Raw genomic sequence first — 15,894 nt, forward strand, 5'->3', positions numbered from 1 at the left:
GTTAAAACGCTAGGGCTGCCCCCTGAAAGTCCACGAGTCGAATCATCAGTCGGAGACCCTTAAGTCGACCGAGATTCTTAAAGTTGAGCATTTTTGTTCCACTGTCGAGATGCGCTGGTGGGTAAAGACCACTCAGCTGCCTGGTGATTAATATAGGACAGGCCAATCATTTGTTTTAGACCTAGGCTATTACTGTAGCTATTAGTTGTGCAGTAAAAGGAGACTTAAGACTGATAGAGCGAGGAAAGAAGGCAGGGAACCCCTCTCCCCTCTGCTATGAGCCCAGCCTACTGTGTGCCAGCAACCATGTGCATTTCCCAAACGGAATATCACAACACATAACTGCTTTCCTAAATCAATCGGAGGAGGCTATCATGAAATTCCTCAACCCTAATGTAGGCTATGGGAAACACTGCATTAAAAAATAGGTATCTGAAGTAGATGGACAATGCGGGCTAGATGATTCATGCTACGCAAGAAAAATAGGCGTCTTTTATTGTGCCTGCTGCGAGTTTGAGTTTAACGTTTGACAGCTGTCCTGACTCCCGCGGTATCCCCTCAGTCTAGGGAGGTAAAAAGAAGGTACGAATTAATGAACAGGCAAATCTCTCTTGACTCACAAAATTCAGAATCTGGCCTGGTTGCAAATGCAATTTCTAGAAATCGTTCCGAGACCGACGGGAGTCCAGACTAAGCTGCGGAGAGAAACCGAACGTGAGCTTGCGAGACCGGGACGGTCTCACGAGGCTAAAACCAAAGGGCGCAAAATGATACTGTGGGGACGTCTCTCGCGTCTGTCTCTACCCGAGGAGGTGACCCCCATCTGGGGGATGAGATGCTCCTCCCTGCAGCTCTCCCTCCCCGGGACCAGCCGCTGGTATCGGGTGGGGTGGGGGTTCCCGTCCACGTCCACCAGGAACGGCGGGGGCATCAGGTGGGGCGCCTGCTGCGTCTGCTCGTCCAGCACGTAGTTGTTGGCGTCGCGGATCAGCGGGCGGTAGTCTGTGTGGTAGAACATCTGGTCCGCGATCTGTCGGAGGAGAGAGAGGGAGAGAGAGATAGAGGGGGGGGGGGGCTTTTATAGGGCGCTGTTGAACTTACAGTTGCAGACGGTGGGCTGAAACTACTGAGACTGTACACGGTGGCCGCCATTCAGTGTGGCGGACGACGTCGATGCGTCACGGCGGGTTTAGGCCGCCTGGGAGTCGTACCTTGTCGTATTTGCTGCTGGAGCCGAAGCCGAAGATGAGCAAGTGACCGTGGGAGTCCGTGGCGGCAAAGTGCTGGCCGTCCGGACTGCACTTACAGTCGAACACCGCCCCGTGACCCTGGCCCTCGATCTGGAGACGGAGAGGAGCATGAAAGAAAAGTCTATTTTAACACCTTCATCCTCCGGTCTCTGTTCCACAATGCCATTCCTGTGTAAATGTTTGGCGGAAATAGCATTTTGCCAAAGTGTCAAAGACATTGTTGTTGACGATATTGAAATCAACCAAGCATTCTGTGCAAGAGACTGAGGCTGGTAGTCTGGCTGTGTGGCTGGCTGACTGACTAGCTGATTGGCTGAATGACTGACTGACTGACTGACTGAAATATAAATCCCTCCAGGGGATCCTGGATGTCTGTCATTAATAACAATGACAGCGCGTGACTCACCCTTTCTGTGCCACGCAGGTACACTGTCCCCGGTTACCATAGAGACAAAGTCAGGAAGTGAAACAATGACCTGAGTCAAGGACGCACTCAAACGCAAATTCCTTGGCTTCATAACTAACACTACACTACGCTAACCTCACACGCAACTATGTGCTCCAACATACACTTTGTGGAAAAATGGAGACAGAAGCTGTTTGTATACAGAGATCCCGCTACATTGCCGTATAGAAGACCCCTCAATTTTCCCGCTGTGTTTGTTTACTCTGAACCAATGAAAGCCGGTATAATGTGTGACCTTAGACAGCAAGCTGAAATCCTGGAAACAAGGGGTGTGACCGTGTATGAAATGCTCGCTAGCTGTCAAATGAGACAACAAGCTGGCAACAAGCTAGTAGACAGGCTTGGCTGCATTTATGTGCCCGAGCCCGGTTAAACCCACTATTGTTTTATTAAGTTGGCTGTTTATAAGTACACTACTTCCTATGTGGTATGAATGACAAAAATATGTTCAGAGGTAGGCTGTGTGTGGGATTAGTCTAGCCTCTCAAGAAGGAGTGAGGCGTAGAAAACACGATGCTTACAGGCTACATTTCAAATCGTAACCTTTGATTGCCTGTCGATAAAAACGTAGAGTTGACATGAGTTATTAACAATCAGACGTTGCGGATTACAGAAGAATTTGAATGACAGAAATCTGTTCAAAATTATGCACGGGAGGTTAAATAGCGCAACAGGGAAGGGAAACCTCGTAGCCTATTTGGATCCCAAAAAACAAGGATTAGTGACACAGCAATACAATAAAAAACTAACAATGATCTAATTAATACAAAATGAACAATAACTAACTTGAGCGTTTCTGTGCTGCCTGCGAGTTTGAGTTTTAAGTCGAGTCTCCCCTCGGTTTCCCCTTGGTTTGTTTACATTGTGAGAAAAGAGCACGTCGTTTCTCCCAACTCTCTTCTCATTGGGCAGATCATGAAGACGTCACAACCCTGTCCCACAATGCCGGCTGTCCCTTTTACACAGACAGTGATTGGGCGATGTTACTACACCTCCGTCGCTGGCATTAAAGACACGACAGAATAATCCCCCATTCAGTGTCGGTGCCTTTCATCCAGAATGACGTGGCCATGAATGGGCTGTGTAGAACGGCCTGGAGGCAGAGGGAGGGAGGGAGGGAGGGAGGAGAGAGGCGAGGAGGAAAGAAAGGAGAGATGGAAGGAGGGAGGGAAGAGAGAGACGAGGAGGAAAGAAAGGAGAGATGGAAGGAGGGAGGGAAGAGAGAGACGAGGAGGAAAGAAAGGAGAGATAGAAGGAGGGAAGGGAAGAGAGAATAAGCGGACGAGTCCCCTCACCATGTTGAAGTAGGAGCGGATCTTGACTCCTCTGGACAGGTCCCACACAATACAGTTCCCATCGTGCCCCGCGGAGAAGAGGATTCTGGGATCAAAGGGGTGTGGCTCCAGTACAAACACCTCGTCCTCGTGACCCTGCACGTCAACCAATCGTCACCGCTCAAACGTTTGGTTTCAAGTGGGTGGCATGTTTGTGTGTGTGTGTATGCATGTGTACGTGTTGTACATATATACAGTAGGACCCCACTCATCCGAACTTCAGAGATCCGAACCTCCCCGTCTACCGGACAGGCTTAAAAAACGTTTTTTTTTTGCCTGCTATCTGGTTACTGGTGGGATTTTCATTACAGTACTGTACCCTACTGTGAATAAAAACAGAACTGTATGTAGACCTACATGTTGCCTGTAGGCTGTAGCCTGCTGTCACGTTTCATTTCTTTGTTACTCTAATGTCGAGCATAAAACGCAAACGAGTCTGCTGCGCGAGAGCTGCATTCCTTGGTAGCCAGAAAGCGCGTCAGCAACCTGAAGCAGATGAGCATCGAGTCATTTTTCGTTCCCAGTTAATGGACTTCAGGAACACAGACGTGTTGTGAGCATGTAGATTAGCCTACTAGACCTACTGTATTTGTTAAATAATAGCCTACAGCCTAGGCCACGTTAGCCTACATCGGTTGTTTTAGAGACTTTCTTTTAGGCTACAATAGCCTAAGACACGACAACTTGTCTGTCATTTCATTTATTTATTTATTGATTATCATTTGCTCTAATTGTTCTAATGTTGGGTTGTTTTTAGGCTATACCATGTTGTTCTGCGAATACATTAGCCTATCGATGCAGCGTACGCCTCATTTGAGAATAAAGTAGGCTACTGTATTTGATCAAAGCACGGACTCAAGTGGAAATTCAGTTATTTTATTATAGGCTACTGTAGGTCTATTATAGGCTAGGCTGTATGAGTTTAGTTGGCTATTTTATTGCAATATTGATGCATTTTCACAAGTAATTAAGGGTATTTATTGGTCTATTATGAGTCTATATGAAACAAGTACCACTTATTGAATTTAATGCATTTTAACAGAAGTTTCAGTCATCCGGACATTTCAAAGATACGAACGACCTTCGGTCCCGTTGGGTTCGGATAAGTGGAGTCCTACTGTATGTGTGTGTGTGTGTGTGTGTGTTTGCCTGTTTGTGTATGCGTGTATAAATGTGTGTGTTTGTCTACATCCATACCATGAGGACGTGGACTAGGTTCCCGTTGGTGGAGTTCCAGACCTTCAGCGTGAGGTTGTTGGCAGCTGTGATCACCGTGCTGTCATGACGATCCCATGCTACCATGGTAACCTTCAGCTTGGTCACCTTGTCTTCCAGGGGAGGGGGGTTGTACTTCCTACAGGAGGGATGGGGGGGGGGGGAGTCACATTACAATCCTTATAATTTTGCTTCCGCAAAGAGCTAATTTTGCAATGGCCATAATTATGTTACACTGAGCCAAGAGGGGTTTGCATGAATCAGAGCACTAAATCTGGTTGTTAAGCCTGTGAATTGATTGATTGATTGATTGATTGAGTGTGTGTGTGTGTGTGTGTGTGTGTGTGTGTGTGTGTGTGTGAGCGCATACCTACCCTGGTAGTTTGGTCTGCATGTCCAGCAGAATGCTTCTCCAGCCCTGCGGCTGTAGCTGCCAGATCCGGGCTGTACCGTCTCTGCTGCCACTCACAAACCTACCACACACACACACACACGCATGCGCACACACACATACACACACACACACACACACATCAGGCACAGAAACACAAACATCACCGTCAACAAGCTGTCTGTCTTTCTTTTCATCCACCCCCTTTAGCTTGCCCTCTCTGACTCCCTCTCCCTCTCCTCTCTCGCTCTCTCTGTCTGTCTGTCTGTCTCTCTTTCCCTCTGTCCCTTTCTCTTCTGCTCTCTCTTTCTCTCCCTGCCAGTCTCTCTCTCTTCCTCATCCCTCACTGCAGAGATTAGAGGAACATTTGGGGATTTCAGCTGAATATGTTATTCTGCAAAACACCACATAAACACACACACACACACACATACACACTGACACTTAACAGAGAGCCAGTGTGTTTCTGTGTGTGTGTGTGCGTGTGTGTGTGTGTGTGTGTGTGTGTGTGTGTGTGCGCGTGTGATTTCGCGTGTGTGTGCGTGTCTTTATGAGTGCAGGTGTAGAGAGAGCCAGTGTTTCTGCTGAGTGCATGAAGTCACATTACTATACCCACAGGTTCAATTTAAAACCCCGCACAGGTAAAAAAAAATATTATCAAAAAAAAATAGCTCCTGAATCCTTACCGGTCACTGCAGTTGGAGAACTGGATGCTGTCCACTTTATCCTGAGGGAGGGAAAGAGAGAAATGAGTCTGCATGGCACGTAGAAACCACCAACCAGACTCCGCCAATCAGTAGCGTTTCTAGCTTATATGCTACCCTGGGCGAACCCTCCCGCTACGGCACGCCCCACTTTCAGTTTTGTTTTGTAAACGTGAAATGAACGGGCTTTCCGATTGTGAATAATAGACTGTCGGCAAGTTGTTGAGCAGGGGGGGGTGGGGTTTATGCCCATGCCTAAATACGCCACTGCCGCTAATTAGACTCCACCAACCAGACTCCACCAACCAGACTCCACCAACCAGACTCCACCAACCAAGGCCAGAGGATCAGGGTAACCAAGACTCTCTCTCTCTCTCTCTCTCTCTCTCAGCATGTTCCAGCTCCTACCGTGTGTGACTCCAGCTCAGAGATCTTCTCTGGTTGGCTGGAACCAAAATAGTAGACCCGGATGATGTGATCGGTGCTCCCTGTGGCCAGGAACATTCCACCTGGGCAAAGAACACACACGCACACACACACGCACACACACACGTATACATGAACACGTCAGCGTGAGACCAAACGATATATGCAGTAAGAAGTTAGTAACAGATGTGTGGTTAATAGCTGGACTGAATGGTCAGGGATTGCATCCGCACGACCGCAGTCCTCAGGTGGAGAACGGTGGTTTACCTGCACTGAACGAGGAGCAGATCATCTGGACGCCAGGTCGGGGGCGCTCCGTGAACTTACTGGGCCTCTGGCTGGAGACACACACACTCTGTATCAGCACAACAGTATGAGGTGTGTGTGTGTGTGTTCTGTGTTGAGAGTGTGGAGGTGTGTGTGTCTCACCCAAACTTGAGTGTGCGTGCGTCCCACTGCCAGAAGCAGATCGTCCCATCAGCCCCGGTGGATGACAGGTACCGCTTCGACCCAACACACAGAGGAGAGAACTGCAAAAGAACCAATGAGGGGCGAGAGAGCCAAAAAAAACAACCAATAAGCAGCGAGACACCAGCAGGACAATCAATCAAATTGCCAAAATGAATTCACAGAGGTATTTGGTCTTTCATAAATGGGCACACGCACAAAAAGACACACACAACACACACACACACACCTGCAGCGAGGTGATGGAGGCGGCGTGTCCCTCCAGCACGGCCAGGGGCGCGCAGGTCTGCAGACACCACACCCTGATGGTCTTGTCACAGCTGCCGGCGGCGATCATGGTGTTCTCGTAGCTCACCGCCATGTCGGAGATCTCAGCCGCGTGTCCGCGCAGCGTCGCCAGCAGGCGGCCGTCATCCGTACCCCAGATCTTCACCAGACAGTCGTCCGAGCCCTGAGGCCACCGGTCAATAGGATAATGGCAACAGATCAATGCGCCGATCCCTCTATCGCCTTTTGCCCGACGGCAAGAGCGCTAAGACAACGATCGACACCGGCGTCCATCGACCGGTATTTCAAACTATAAAAATGCACTTCATCATCGATCAGGCATAATCGCTGTTAATCAACCGCTCGGTAGCTTAGACAATCAGTCAACCGGTTGATTCAAGACTGACTGGTCGGTCGAGGCTGAATGAACACACACACACCCAACTGCTGTATGATAAACGCACAAAGACTTTTCTGGTGATACACTACTGACTAGGTTATCAATACATGGAAGATAATAATCAATAAAGCTCACTATTTGGCGCTTCGGTTTATCAGATGTTCCATCTAATACAAGTGCTGAAGCTTCAGAGCTCAACAGGGACAGCACACGAGTAGATACAAAAATAAGTAAATATATAAATAAAAATGATCTTCTGATGAAGGCAGAGAAAGGAGTGAGGGAGGGAGGGATGGAGGGAGAAAGCGAGGAAGACGAAGAGGGAATTTTAATTTTGGCACTTAGCCAACCCCTAAGAGGAAACATTTTTTTCCCAGAATGAGAGAGAGTGAGAGAGAGAGAGAGAGGGAGAGAGAGAGAGAGAGAGGGAGCGAGCGGCAAGGGGTAGCAGAGCACGTAGAGGAGAGTGAGAAGGAGAGTGTGAGAAAGAAAGAGAGAGAGAGAGACAGAGAGAGAGAGAGAGAGAGAGAGAGAGAGAGAGAGAGAGAAAGAGAGAGAGAGAGAGAGAAAGGAGAGAGTCAATCTAATCCCCCCTCCCTCCCATCAGCCATTTCTGGAGATTTAAAAACTGAGAGCTGAAAATGGAGTAGCAGCAGGCTGCAGCATGAAGCACGAGAGCACTACTTGCATTAGCCTTGCATTAGTCCAGCTCTAGACAAGCACTGGCAACGCCGCTAGCGCGGCACTGTTAGCGTCGTAGCGCAGCCGAGAGGTCGAAGGTCAGTGGAACCTGACATGGATGCCCACAGGACCTCTTCAGAAGAAGCTCTTCTATCATCACGATCTACTTCCCAATCATACCCTGGTCCAAAAAACGACTCTTCGGACACCCAAGCTCTGATTAAGAACAAGCCCCCAGGACCCTGCCTGCAGCCAAACTCCATCTGGACTTTATGAACAAAGAGCTCTTTAATCATTTTAATTAAAGCCATGTGTGAATATGAACCAACATTCGATATGCACCTCTCTGCTCTCACATACAAACATCAGTATTACTGGATACAAACACACACACACACACCTACACACACCTACACACATCACTAATCAGTATCACTGGACAGCACAGAGAAACTTCCAAGCACTGACACACGCATAAGCACACTCACTTCAAGCACACACACACACACATGCACACACACACACAGTGTTCTTACAGTGAAGATGCGTCGGCCAGTGCGGTCAAAGGTGACACAGTAGACCGAGGAGAGATGTCCCAGAATCCTCTTGTGCATCTTCATGTGCTGGTAGACCGCCGTGGGCAGCAGGTGCCCCAGACGGTACGATCCGTTCAGCCGTCGCCCATGACTCGTCTCCACTGCACACACACACACACACACACACACACACACACACACAAATACATAAAACGACTCATCACGATCTGCTCATCTGAAACAGTGGTTGCTGAAATGATTCCCCAAAAAATACAGCAGTGAATTATGCTACTGTATTGTTACGTTATCACAGTTCATCCATGCTATCTTATGGTCAAATCTGCGCCGGGTACAGTGAGCGCTCTAGAGCAGTGTCTCAAACGGTGTGCCACCACACAATATTATTGCAATATACAACTATACAAAAAATTATGAATTAATTTTTAATCTACTATATATAGGAATTCCCCGATTCGACCCACGGCGTCGGTATCAGGCCGATACCGCCTCAGGGAGCAGGATCAGAGATCGGAGGGGAGAAAAAAATATGATCCGATCCTAAGCGCGCGGCGTGACGACTTTCTATGAATTCATGCAAATTGAAAGAAAGAGATTATCAACTCTTTACGTGATTACAGTGTTGTTGTTTGGACCGACTCCAGTGAGCAGCGCGTGCGTGAGCCCTCAACACGCTGTAGCGCAGCGTTCATATTGAAACGTCTTCTCTCACAGCAACAGTACGCATTTGTTGAAAATGGATGATATGTCCACAGAACAGAAGTGCAATGTTATGTTACTAAAAAAACAAGAAAGCCTCATTTTAAAGGACTCGCAATAATTGAAAGGCTTCAAAGGTATAGCGATTTTACACGGGCAAGCAAATTAAAGACCAAATCAAATCACTGTGCTCTTGGCTTCCAAGGAAAATGCTGTTCAAGGAAATCTAAAAAGGTAAAATAAAACTGTGGAAATCCATCTGAAGTCCATAGCACATTGCTCAGGAGGAGTGGAGAAAAGAGAAAGCAGCCTCTGTTGCACACAGGTGTGCCTTGGCGACTTTGGCCTGCTCTTTGGAGTGCCCCGGGCACAAAAAAGTTTGAAAATCACTGATCTTGAGACTCGCCGGGCCGAAGAAATCGGTGCGAACAGAAAACCTACCGATGTTGGGCGGGCTGCCGTAGATGACAGGGGGCTCTGGAGGCCGTCCACAGTGCAGGGCGGCCAGGGCCGAGCACTTCCACACAACATGCTTGCAGCCTGAAGGACAAAACATACACAACACAGTTAGAAATACGCACACACTGTTTGTGTGAGTGTGTGACCACAGGGCACCGAGATCAAATCAGGAGTTCTATTACGCAAGCCACAACAGAACATGCCTGTTAAGAATCTGCCTTTTCAGCCATCAATGCGCATGTGCCAACAGCCCAAAAGGAGCCAAATCCCTTCCCTTGATCTTCGTCAGCAAAGAGCCAGCTGTGTGTGTGTGTGTGTGTGTGTGTGTGTGTGTGTGTGTGTGTGTGTGTGTGTGTATGTGTGCGTGTGTGTGTGTGTCTCAACTCACTCTTGTTGGTTCTCAAGAGGTTTTGCCTCCCAGCTCCGAGTAGACTGTGGACCCCAGGCACACTGGCAGGTACCTCCTTTTCGAGGAGAGGGCACACTCTGGAACACACCTGCAGCAGATGATCTGGACTGATGTGCCCATACAGCTTCACCTGTGTGTGTACACACACACACACACACACAGAAACAAAATAGTAATGACAAACAGCGACAACAAGGTTACAATTCAGCGAGTATCCTATAAATCATCAACAATCTGTGAGGCACTAAATTCCAATCTTTGAAATTGATGGTCCTTCAAGACCTATTGCAGAGTTTATACAATCCTCAACAGCAATGGACATTTTAAAATGCATGACCTAGATCTGTACAATGACAAATGTCTGCTCAAATAACTGGAAAAGCGGTAGCCTACAGCCCAACAAGACTGAATATTGAATCGTACGGAGGTTGGAAATCGGATAGAGGTCAAGTCCAGATAGAATGCAGCTTTATTTCTACATACACACACACACACACACATAGAAACACACACATCACACAACCCCACAGACACTGGCGCAGTCACCTAGGAGCTGCTCTGCTCTTCTTTCTGGAAAGAAACACATTCTCTCCTCCTCTTTATCGGCTGCTCTGTTCCAAGCACACACACACACACACACACACACACACACACACACACACACACACACACAGAGAGACGCACACTCAGGCACACACAATTAATGACCCCTTAATTGCCTTTAACATCAACGCTGGTTCACAAACGTGATCTGTATTCATATGCACTTCCAGTCGCGCAGAGGCACACACCCACTTTCTCACACACTCACACAGCATGTGGCACACGGCAGAGGCATGCACAGAGAAGCCTGTGTGTGTACGGTCGCCTACTGAGTGATTAATATTTCTGTTCAGGTCAGCCCTCCTCACACATTAACATCAACGACAATAGCCTTCTAATCCTTCTCTGAATGAGAAAATCTAAATGAATGTATTTTGGATAAGTGAATAGATATGATTTTTAACCTCATTATAATTATCTTAATAAGCTCTCACTATGTTCTTACTACTCATCAACACAAAGAAAAGAACAGATGTAAAAGAAAATGGCTAAACACTTGATAACGATAAAAATGATAATTAGGCTACTAATATGCAATTAATATATTGCTAATAATAATTATCTTACAGTGCCATTAAAACAACTAATGGCATTAATGAATGTTACTATCAGACTACAAAACATTATTGTTACTAACCATTTTGTTTGTATCTATAACATGATTATTCCTTTGAAGTAGGCTAATATCAATTATCATTAGCCTTGTTAATTACAAGTAGGCTATTATCAAACACTAACATCTTTATAAGTCATGATCAAACGAATAGTATGCCTACAGTATGTCTGATCATTAATAATTACACACCAATAAATAGGTGTTAAGATATTGATCGATCGTAGCCTCGAACGTCTTATTTCCTTTTGTCTGATAATTAAGAGCACGTCGCATTTTTAGACGAGCCGCGGAAGAATTACCCACAATAGACATACAGGAGACAGGAGGCACGGCCGCGTCACCGCTGCGCTCGGAGGCGGAGGGAGGAGGAGCGGGGAGTGGAGAGCCGAGCAGGGAAAAAACAGCCAGGCGGAGACACTGTCAATAATTCTCTAAACCTATGTATTTAGATTCAGTTGTGGCTGCAACTCATGACGATGACGACTGTTGGCCGTACAGAAAAACGTGTAGGCTAAAAATGTCTCTATATTTTTAAAGAAAAAAAAAATCAATTAATAAAATACGTATATAGGTTAAAGGTCAATATTTTGATAATTTGCCAAATATCTAAAACTTTGAAGTTGTCAAAAATATGAGCACACATCACCTAGCTTCCCTTAGCCGTAAACAAGTGTCATATTGAAAGTGCACATCTACTATCCACCATCTTACGTAAATGTATTATTATAAGTGCACCGTTTATTTACCTGACAATTAACACGCAAATTAATAAAGCAATAATAGAACCCCGGCTCTACGTTACCTCTGATCTGCACATAATGTCTACATCTGCCTCTTCTTCTGTCTTGCTGTAAGGCATCACCCAGTTTCCCCATGCCCACACTGTGCCGGGTATTCATCTCCTTAAATAAAGCTGTATTTCTGTCTCTGCGAATTATTAAAACGCTGTTTATATTCTCCTAAAAGTAGTGTTTCAACTCGTCCCCCTGTGTGTGTTTTAGCCACACACTCTCTGACTATCGCAGGACATGAGCGCCTCCATCTCGTGCTATGGCGCAGAAGTCCCTCCCCCGGATCCTCGCGCTCCTACACCATAACACTCATGACGTACCAACATTTCACACACATTTTTCACAACTATTTACATCTTTTGGACATGCATGTCACCAAACTCTCACACCATGGTCCACTGGACCCATGGACTCGACCTCTAGTATACAGTGACCCCAATTTTCTTCATTTTCTCGGTAAAGTAGTTTGGAGTTTTTTCCCCTAGAATAAAAATTGCGGGAAATTCAATTTATATTTTGCTCTCTAAAAACTTTTTCTCAGTTATAGTGCTCCCTTACCAAATTTTCGTATGTCCCAGGGTGTTCCTTCCCTGTCCAGTCCAGTCTTCTGGGCAGAAGCTGCGACAGAGAAACAGTGTTGACCTCGATCAGCCCGTCTATAAATGTATCTATTTGCGTTTTTTAAACATTAAATGCAAAATCTGTGTAAAACCAAGCTCACAAACTACAGAGAGTGCAGACAGATACAACGCAAGCTGACTCAGTCGCTTACCTCCTTCTCCTCCACCTCCCGTATCAGGGTCTGAAAATAGAATACAAACACAAAATCGTGAACCTATATCATCTTAGAAGCATTATGAATTATCTTAAAATACCAAAATACAAACCTCTGCTGCGTTTTGACACGGTCCAGCTTCTAGAAACCGGGCTATTAGGAAGTACAGTTCTGTTCGGGGGGGAGAGGACGGGAGCAGTGTTAGAGGAGGGCGCAGAAGAAACTGAGGTATATCCAAAAAAATAACAATGTCACATCTAAAGATCTCTCTACTTACCAGAATTCAACTGCGCGACGTGTTTACTGTCTGTAGCCATTTTGGTGTTGTTTAAGATAGCTGGCAGGGCAGCGCCAGGCTGAGTACTGAGTCTAGGTGGCTGCCCTGTAGCTGTCACTGTTTATCCACCAGGAAGAGAACTACTCCATTCAGCTACACACAGCCACTGCTCACTAGCAGATCCGGCTGCGTCTGTACCCTTACGCGTTATGGACAAATAGTACTTCCTACATGCTCTGTCTTATACGTTGTACGAGTTTACGTCCATAATACTTAAATAAGTCGTATAAAAACACCGCAGGCGTCTTTACTTCTTATCAGTACGTTGAAGCACACAAAGAGCTGCGTTTTCGCTTCCCCTCCCCCTCCCCCTCCTCACTAAACAAGCGCAAGCCCTCCGCGCAGGAATACAGAATACTGTAGTGTATTTTACGCACGCACGGAGCGAGGAGGGGAGATAGAAATGGCAACATTAGAGGAAAGGGAAGGCATGTAGCAGAAAATGGTTGTTACAATGTATGAAGATGACCACTGTCATTATATCGTCGTATCACATTGTCAAAATAATCGTTGCGCGTCGTTGCAGTTTCAGTGTATGACCACTATCTATTTATTTATAAACTCTTCAGATGTTGTCGGCATTAGTCTGTCCTTTCAGGGTTTACCTAAACGTAGCACGCTATTTTCGATCTTTCAGTCGTTTCTGCTAGTTTTTATTCTGTAACCTAGTTGGCCGGGTTTATGATTCTGACAGTAGGCTATTGTGTAACAACATGTCTTTAACACACCCACTCTGGGAGCCGTTTGCTGGGGAAGTCGTCCATTTCTCTTCCAAATGCTGCCTGGCAGTAAAATGGGGGAAGGGCTGGAAAATCAGGGAATGCAGCCTAATGAATGAAACCTCGTGAGTTACTGGAATCAACGTATAACAGCAACAAGAATACTGGTCGAAAAGATACATAATGGACACAGATTATTTCGTATTTTGTATCACAGAAGACTTATTTGTAAAAGTTAGAAATCCTCCTTTCTCTGTGAGTGATCATTTATCACCTGCTTTATCATTATTGTAAAAATAAATGAATTTATAATCACATTATTGGGCACTGTTGAAATAATATGTTCAGATAAAGCAGGTGTGTAATTAGACTGGTTGATGTAGTTACTGGATATTGTGTGTCTGCATTCAGTGTAGGGCCTTCTTAGGCTAATGTGTGGTGACGGTCTGGAGTATACAAACTAGTGAGATGACATTCAGCACCTTGGACAAATGGACAGCGCCTCACCTGCCCTACAAAGTCAAACACCATTGTGGCATGAGATGTGACAGAGGTGGTGTAAAAGAGACACCGTCTGTCTTTAGGCATTGTGTGTGTGAACAGAATCAAATATGTTAATCTCAGAAGATCTCCCACCAGATCCTCCACAGATCCATGTAGGTCTAGGTCCAGGAGGACTAGGGGGGGATGAATGCAGGCTGACGGACTAGACGGCTACTGCTATCTGCCACACCGCATACTGCTACTGCCATCACTTCAAAATATAGGCTAAAGACAATTTATGTTGTTAACTTAAGTTAACTGTAATGAAAAATAATATTGCTATGGTCACACATACACACATAACATATTCACACTCTCTTCCTCTCCCTACCTCTCTCTCTCACACACACACACAAACCTACCAGTGAGCAAGGGAATAGATAGCCATCAGCTCTGTAATCTTAGGGTGCTTTTCAATAACCTGAGTTGACCTAATTTAATTCTCCCAATCCACGCTGATCTTGAAACAGGATGGGAATTAGCTTTCACCTCTACAGTCAGTGAATAAAAGGCCATGTGTGATATAAAATCACATTGCCATCGCACACCCTATTTGTGCAACACTGTGTGTATGTGTGTGTCAGTGTGTGTGTGTGTGTGTGTGTGTGTGTGTGTTGGGGGGGCGGTATACTTGTGAGCGGTGCTTCACTTGGGTTGAAAAGCTAGTAATCAGATTTTGGAGCTCCACAATACTTTTGAGCCTATTTTCTGTAAGAGGTTCAGGAACTCAAGCAGGAGAATATTTGAGTTCCCGGCACTTTGCTCCATTGAGCTCCTGCCCAAGTCGAGCACTGCCTGACTGTGTGTCTACATGTACTATTTATATTTTTGTAGAAGCACACTCTGATCCCTGACCTTTATCTGTGCTGGCTGACTCATCCACTAGGAGGCAGCATCTCTCTGAGTTACTCCGCTGACTGACTAGAGAGCCCAAGGCCATGGAGGGGTCAAAGGTGACTAGGTTGACCAATGGGATATCAGCTAGCCAAATCAGTTATTTAAACGCCTACATTCCTTGTGTGATTGACTGTTTATTGATAAAAACATCAGGCCTTAGTAAACAGTACACTGTTACAATAAGTCCCTGTTCTCAGCCCATGAAAAAGAGCGTTCTCCATAGTTCATATACTGATAGTAACTAGAGTTATCCCAAGCTATAGATCAAGCTTTCCAGATTAATAATGAAATAGATAATTAGAAGGAAAGAGACTCATTGGCCAGCTCAGCTGAGAAACACACATCGCACACACATTAACACTCTGTACACATACTGTACACTCATTGCACACCATTTTGTATATTGTATTTTGCACTGCTCATTTGTAGTCCTGTCTTTCCACTCTGTCCTGTCTCATCTTGTCCTTGCACCCTGTCTAATCAGTGTTATGCACCAACTGACCAAAGCAAATTCCTAGTACTGTATATGTAAAAACTACCTGGCTAATAAAAACCGATTCTGAAAGGAGAGCAAGTATTTATTTTAATCATTATCACACAATGTTGGAAGCCCCTTATTCTGTTCTGTCTGATGGATTTTGAGACATTGTTGAAGTATGTTGCATTTATAAAACATTTAGCCCATAATGTTGCTACACATTCTAAAGATTGAGTTATAAGTTTTACTCATGATCTATAAACTAATGATTTACAGTTTATGGCCTCATTTTGAACTCTATATGTAGTTGCTAAATGATTGTTTGATATGGTGGCCATCAGTAATTTGCTTCCTCATGTTTTATGATGATTCAGAAATGGAAACTCCCATTGGCCCAAGCCCCTGAGTGACA

The 15,894-nt window shown here is 45.6% G+C and overlaps 1 protein-coding gene across 1 annotated transcript in view; it reads right to left on the reverse strand.

Moving 5' to 3' along the window:
• Positions 1 to 14,095, reverse strand: part of phip (PHIP subunit of CUL4-Ring ligase complex) — a gene marked incomplete at its 5' end in the record, with an annotated part of 28,771 nt that extends 14,676 nt beyond the window's left edge. Inside the window, 15 exon segments of the mRNA XM_084440100.1 lie at positions 805 to 1,030; positions 1,212 to 1,340; positions 3,012 to 3,146; positions 4,248 to 4,404; positions 4,640 to 4,738; positions 5,343 to 5,383; positions 5,769 to 5,869; positions 6,054 to 6,124; positions 6,216 to 6,316; positions 6,484 to 6,705; positions 8,139 to 8,299; positions 9,297 to 9,395; positions 9,703 to 9,853; positions 12,506 to 12,535; positions 14,072 to 14,095. Coding sequence (XP_084296226.1) covers positions 805 to 1,030; positions 1,212 to 1,340; positions 3,012 to 3,146; positions 4,248 to 4,404; positions 4,640 to 4,738; positions 5,343 to 5,383; positions 5,769 to 5,869; positions 6,054 to 6,124; positions 6,216 to 6,316; positions 6,484 to 6,705; positions 8,139 to 8,299; positions 9,297 to 9,395; positions 9,703 to 9,853; positions 12,506 to 12,535; positions 14,072 to 14,095 — 1,747 coding nt within the window.
• Between the last annotated feature and the right edge of the window lie 1,799 nt (positions 14,096 to 15,894).

The sequence above is a fragment of the Borostomias antarcticus genome (genome assembly GCF_949987555.1).
Source record: "Borostomias antarcticus genome assembly, chromosome: 6".
NCBI classification, from domain to species: Eukaryota; Metazoa; Chordata; class Actinopteri; order Stomiiformes; family Stomiidae; genus Borostomias; species Borostomias antarcticus.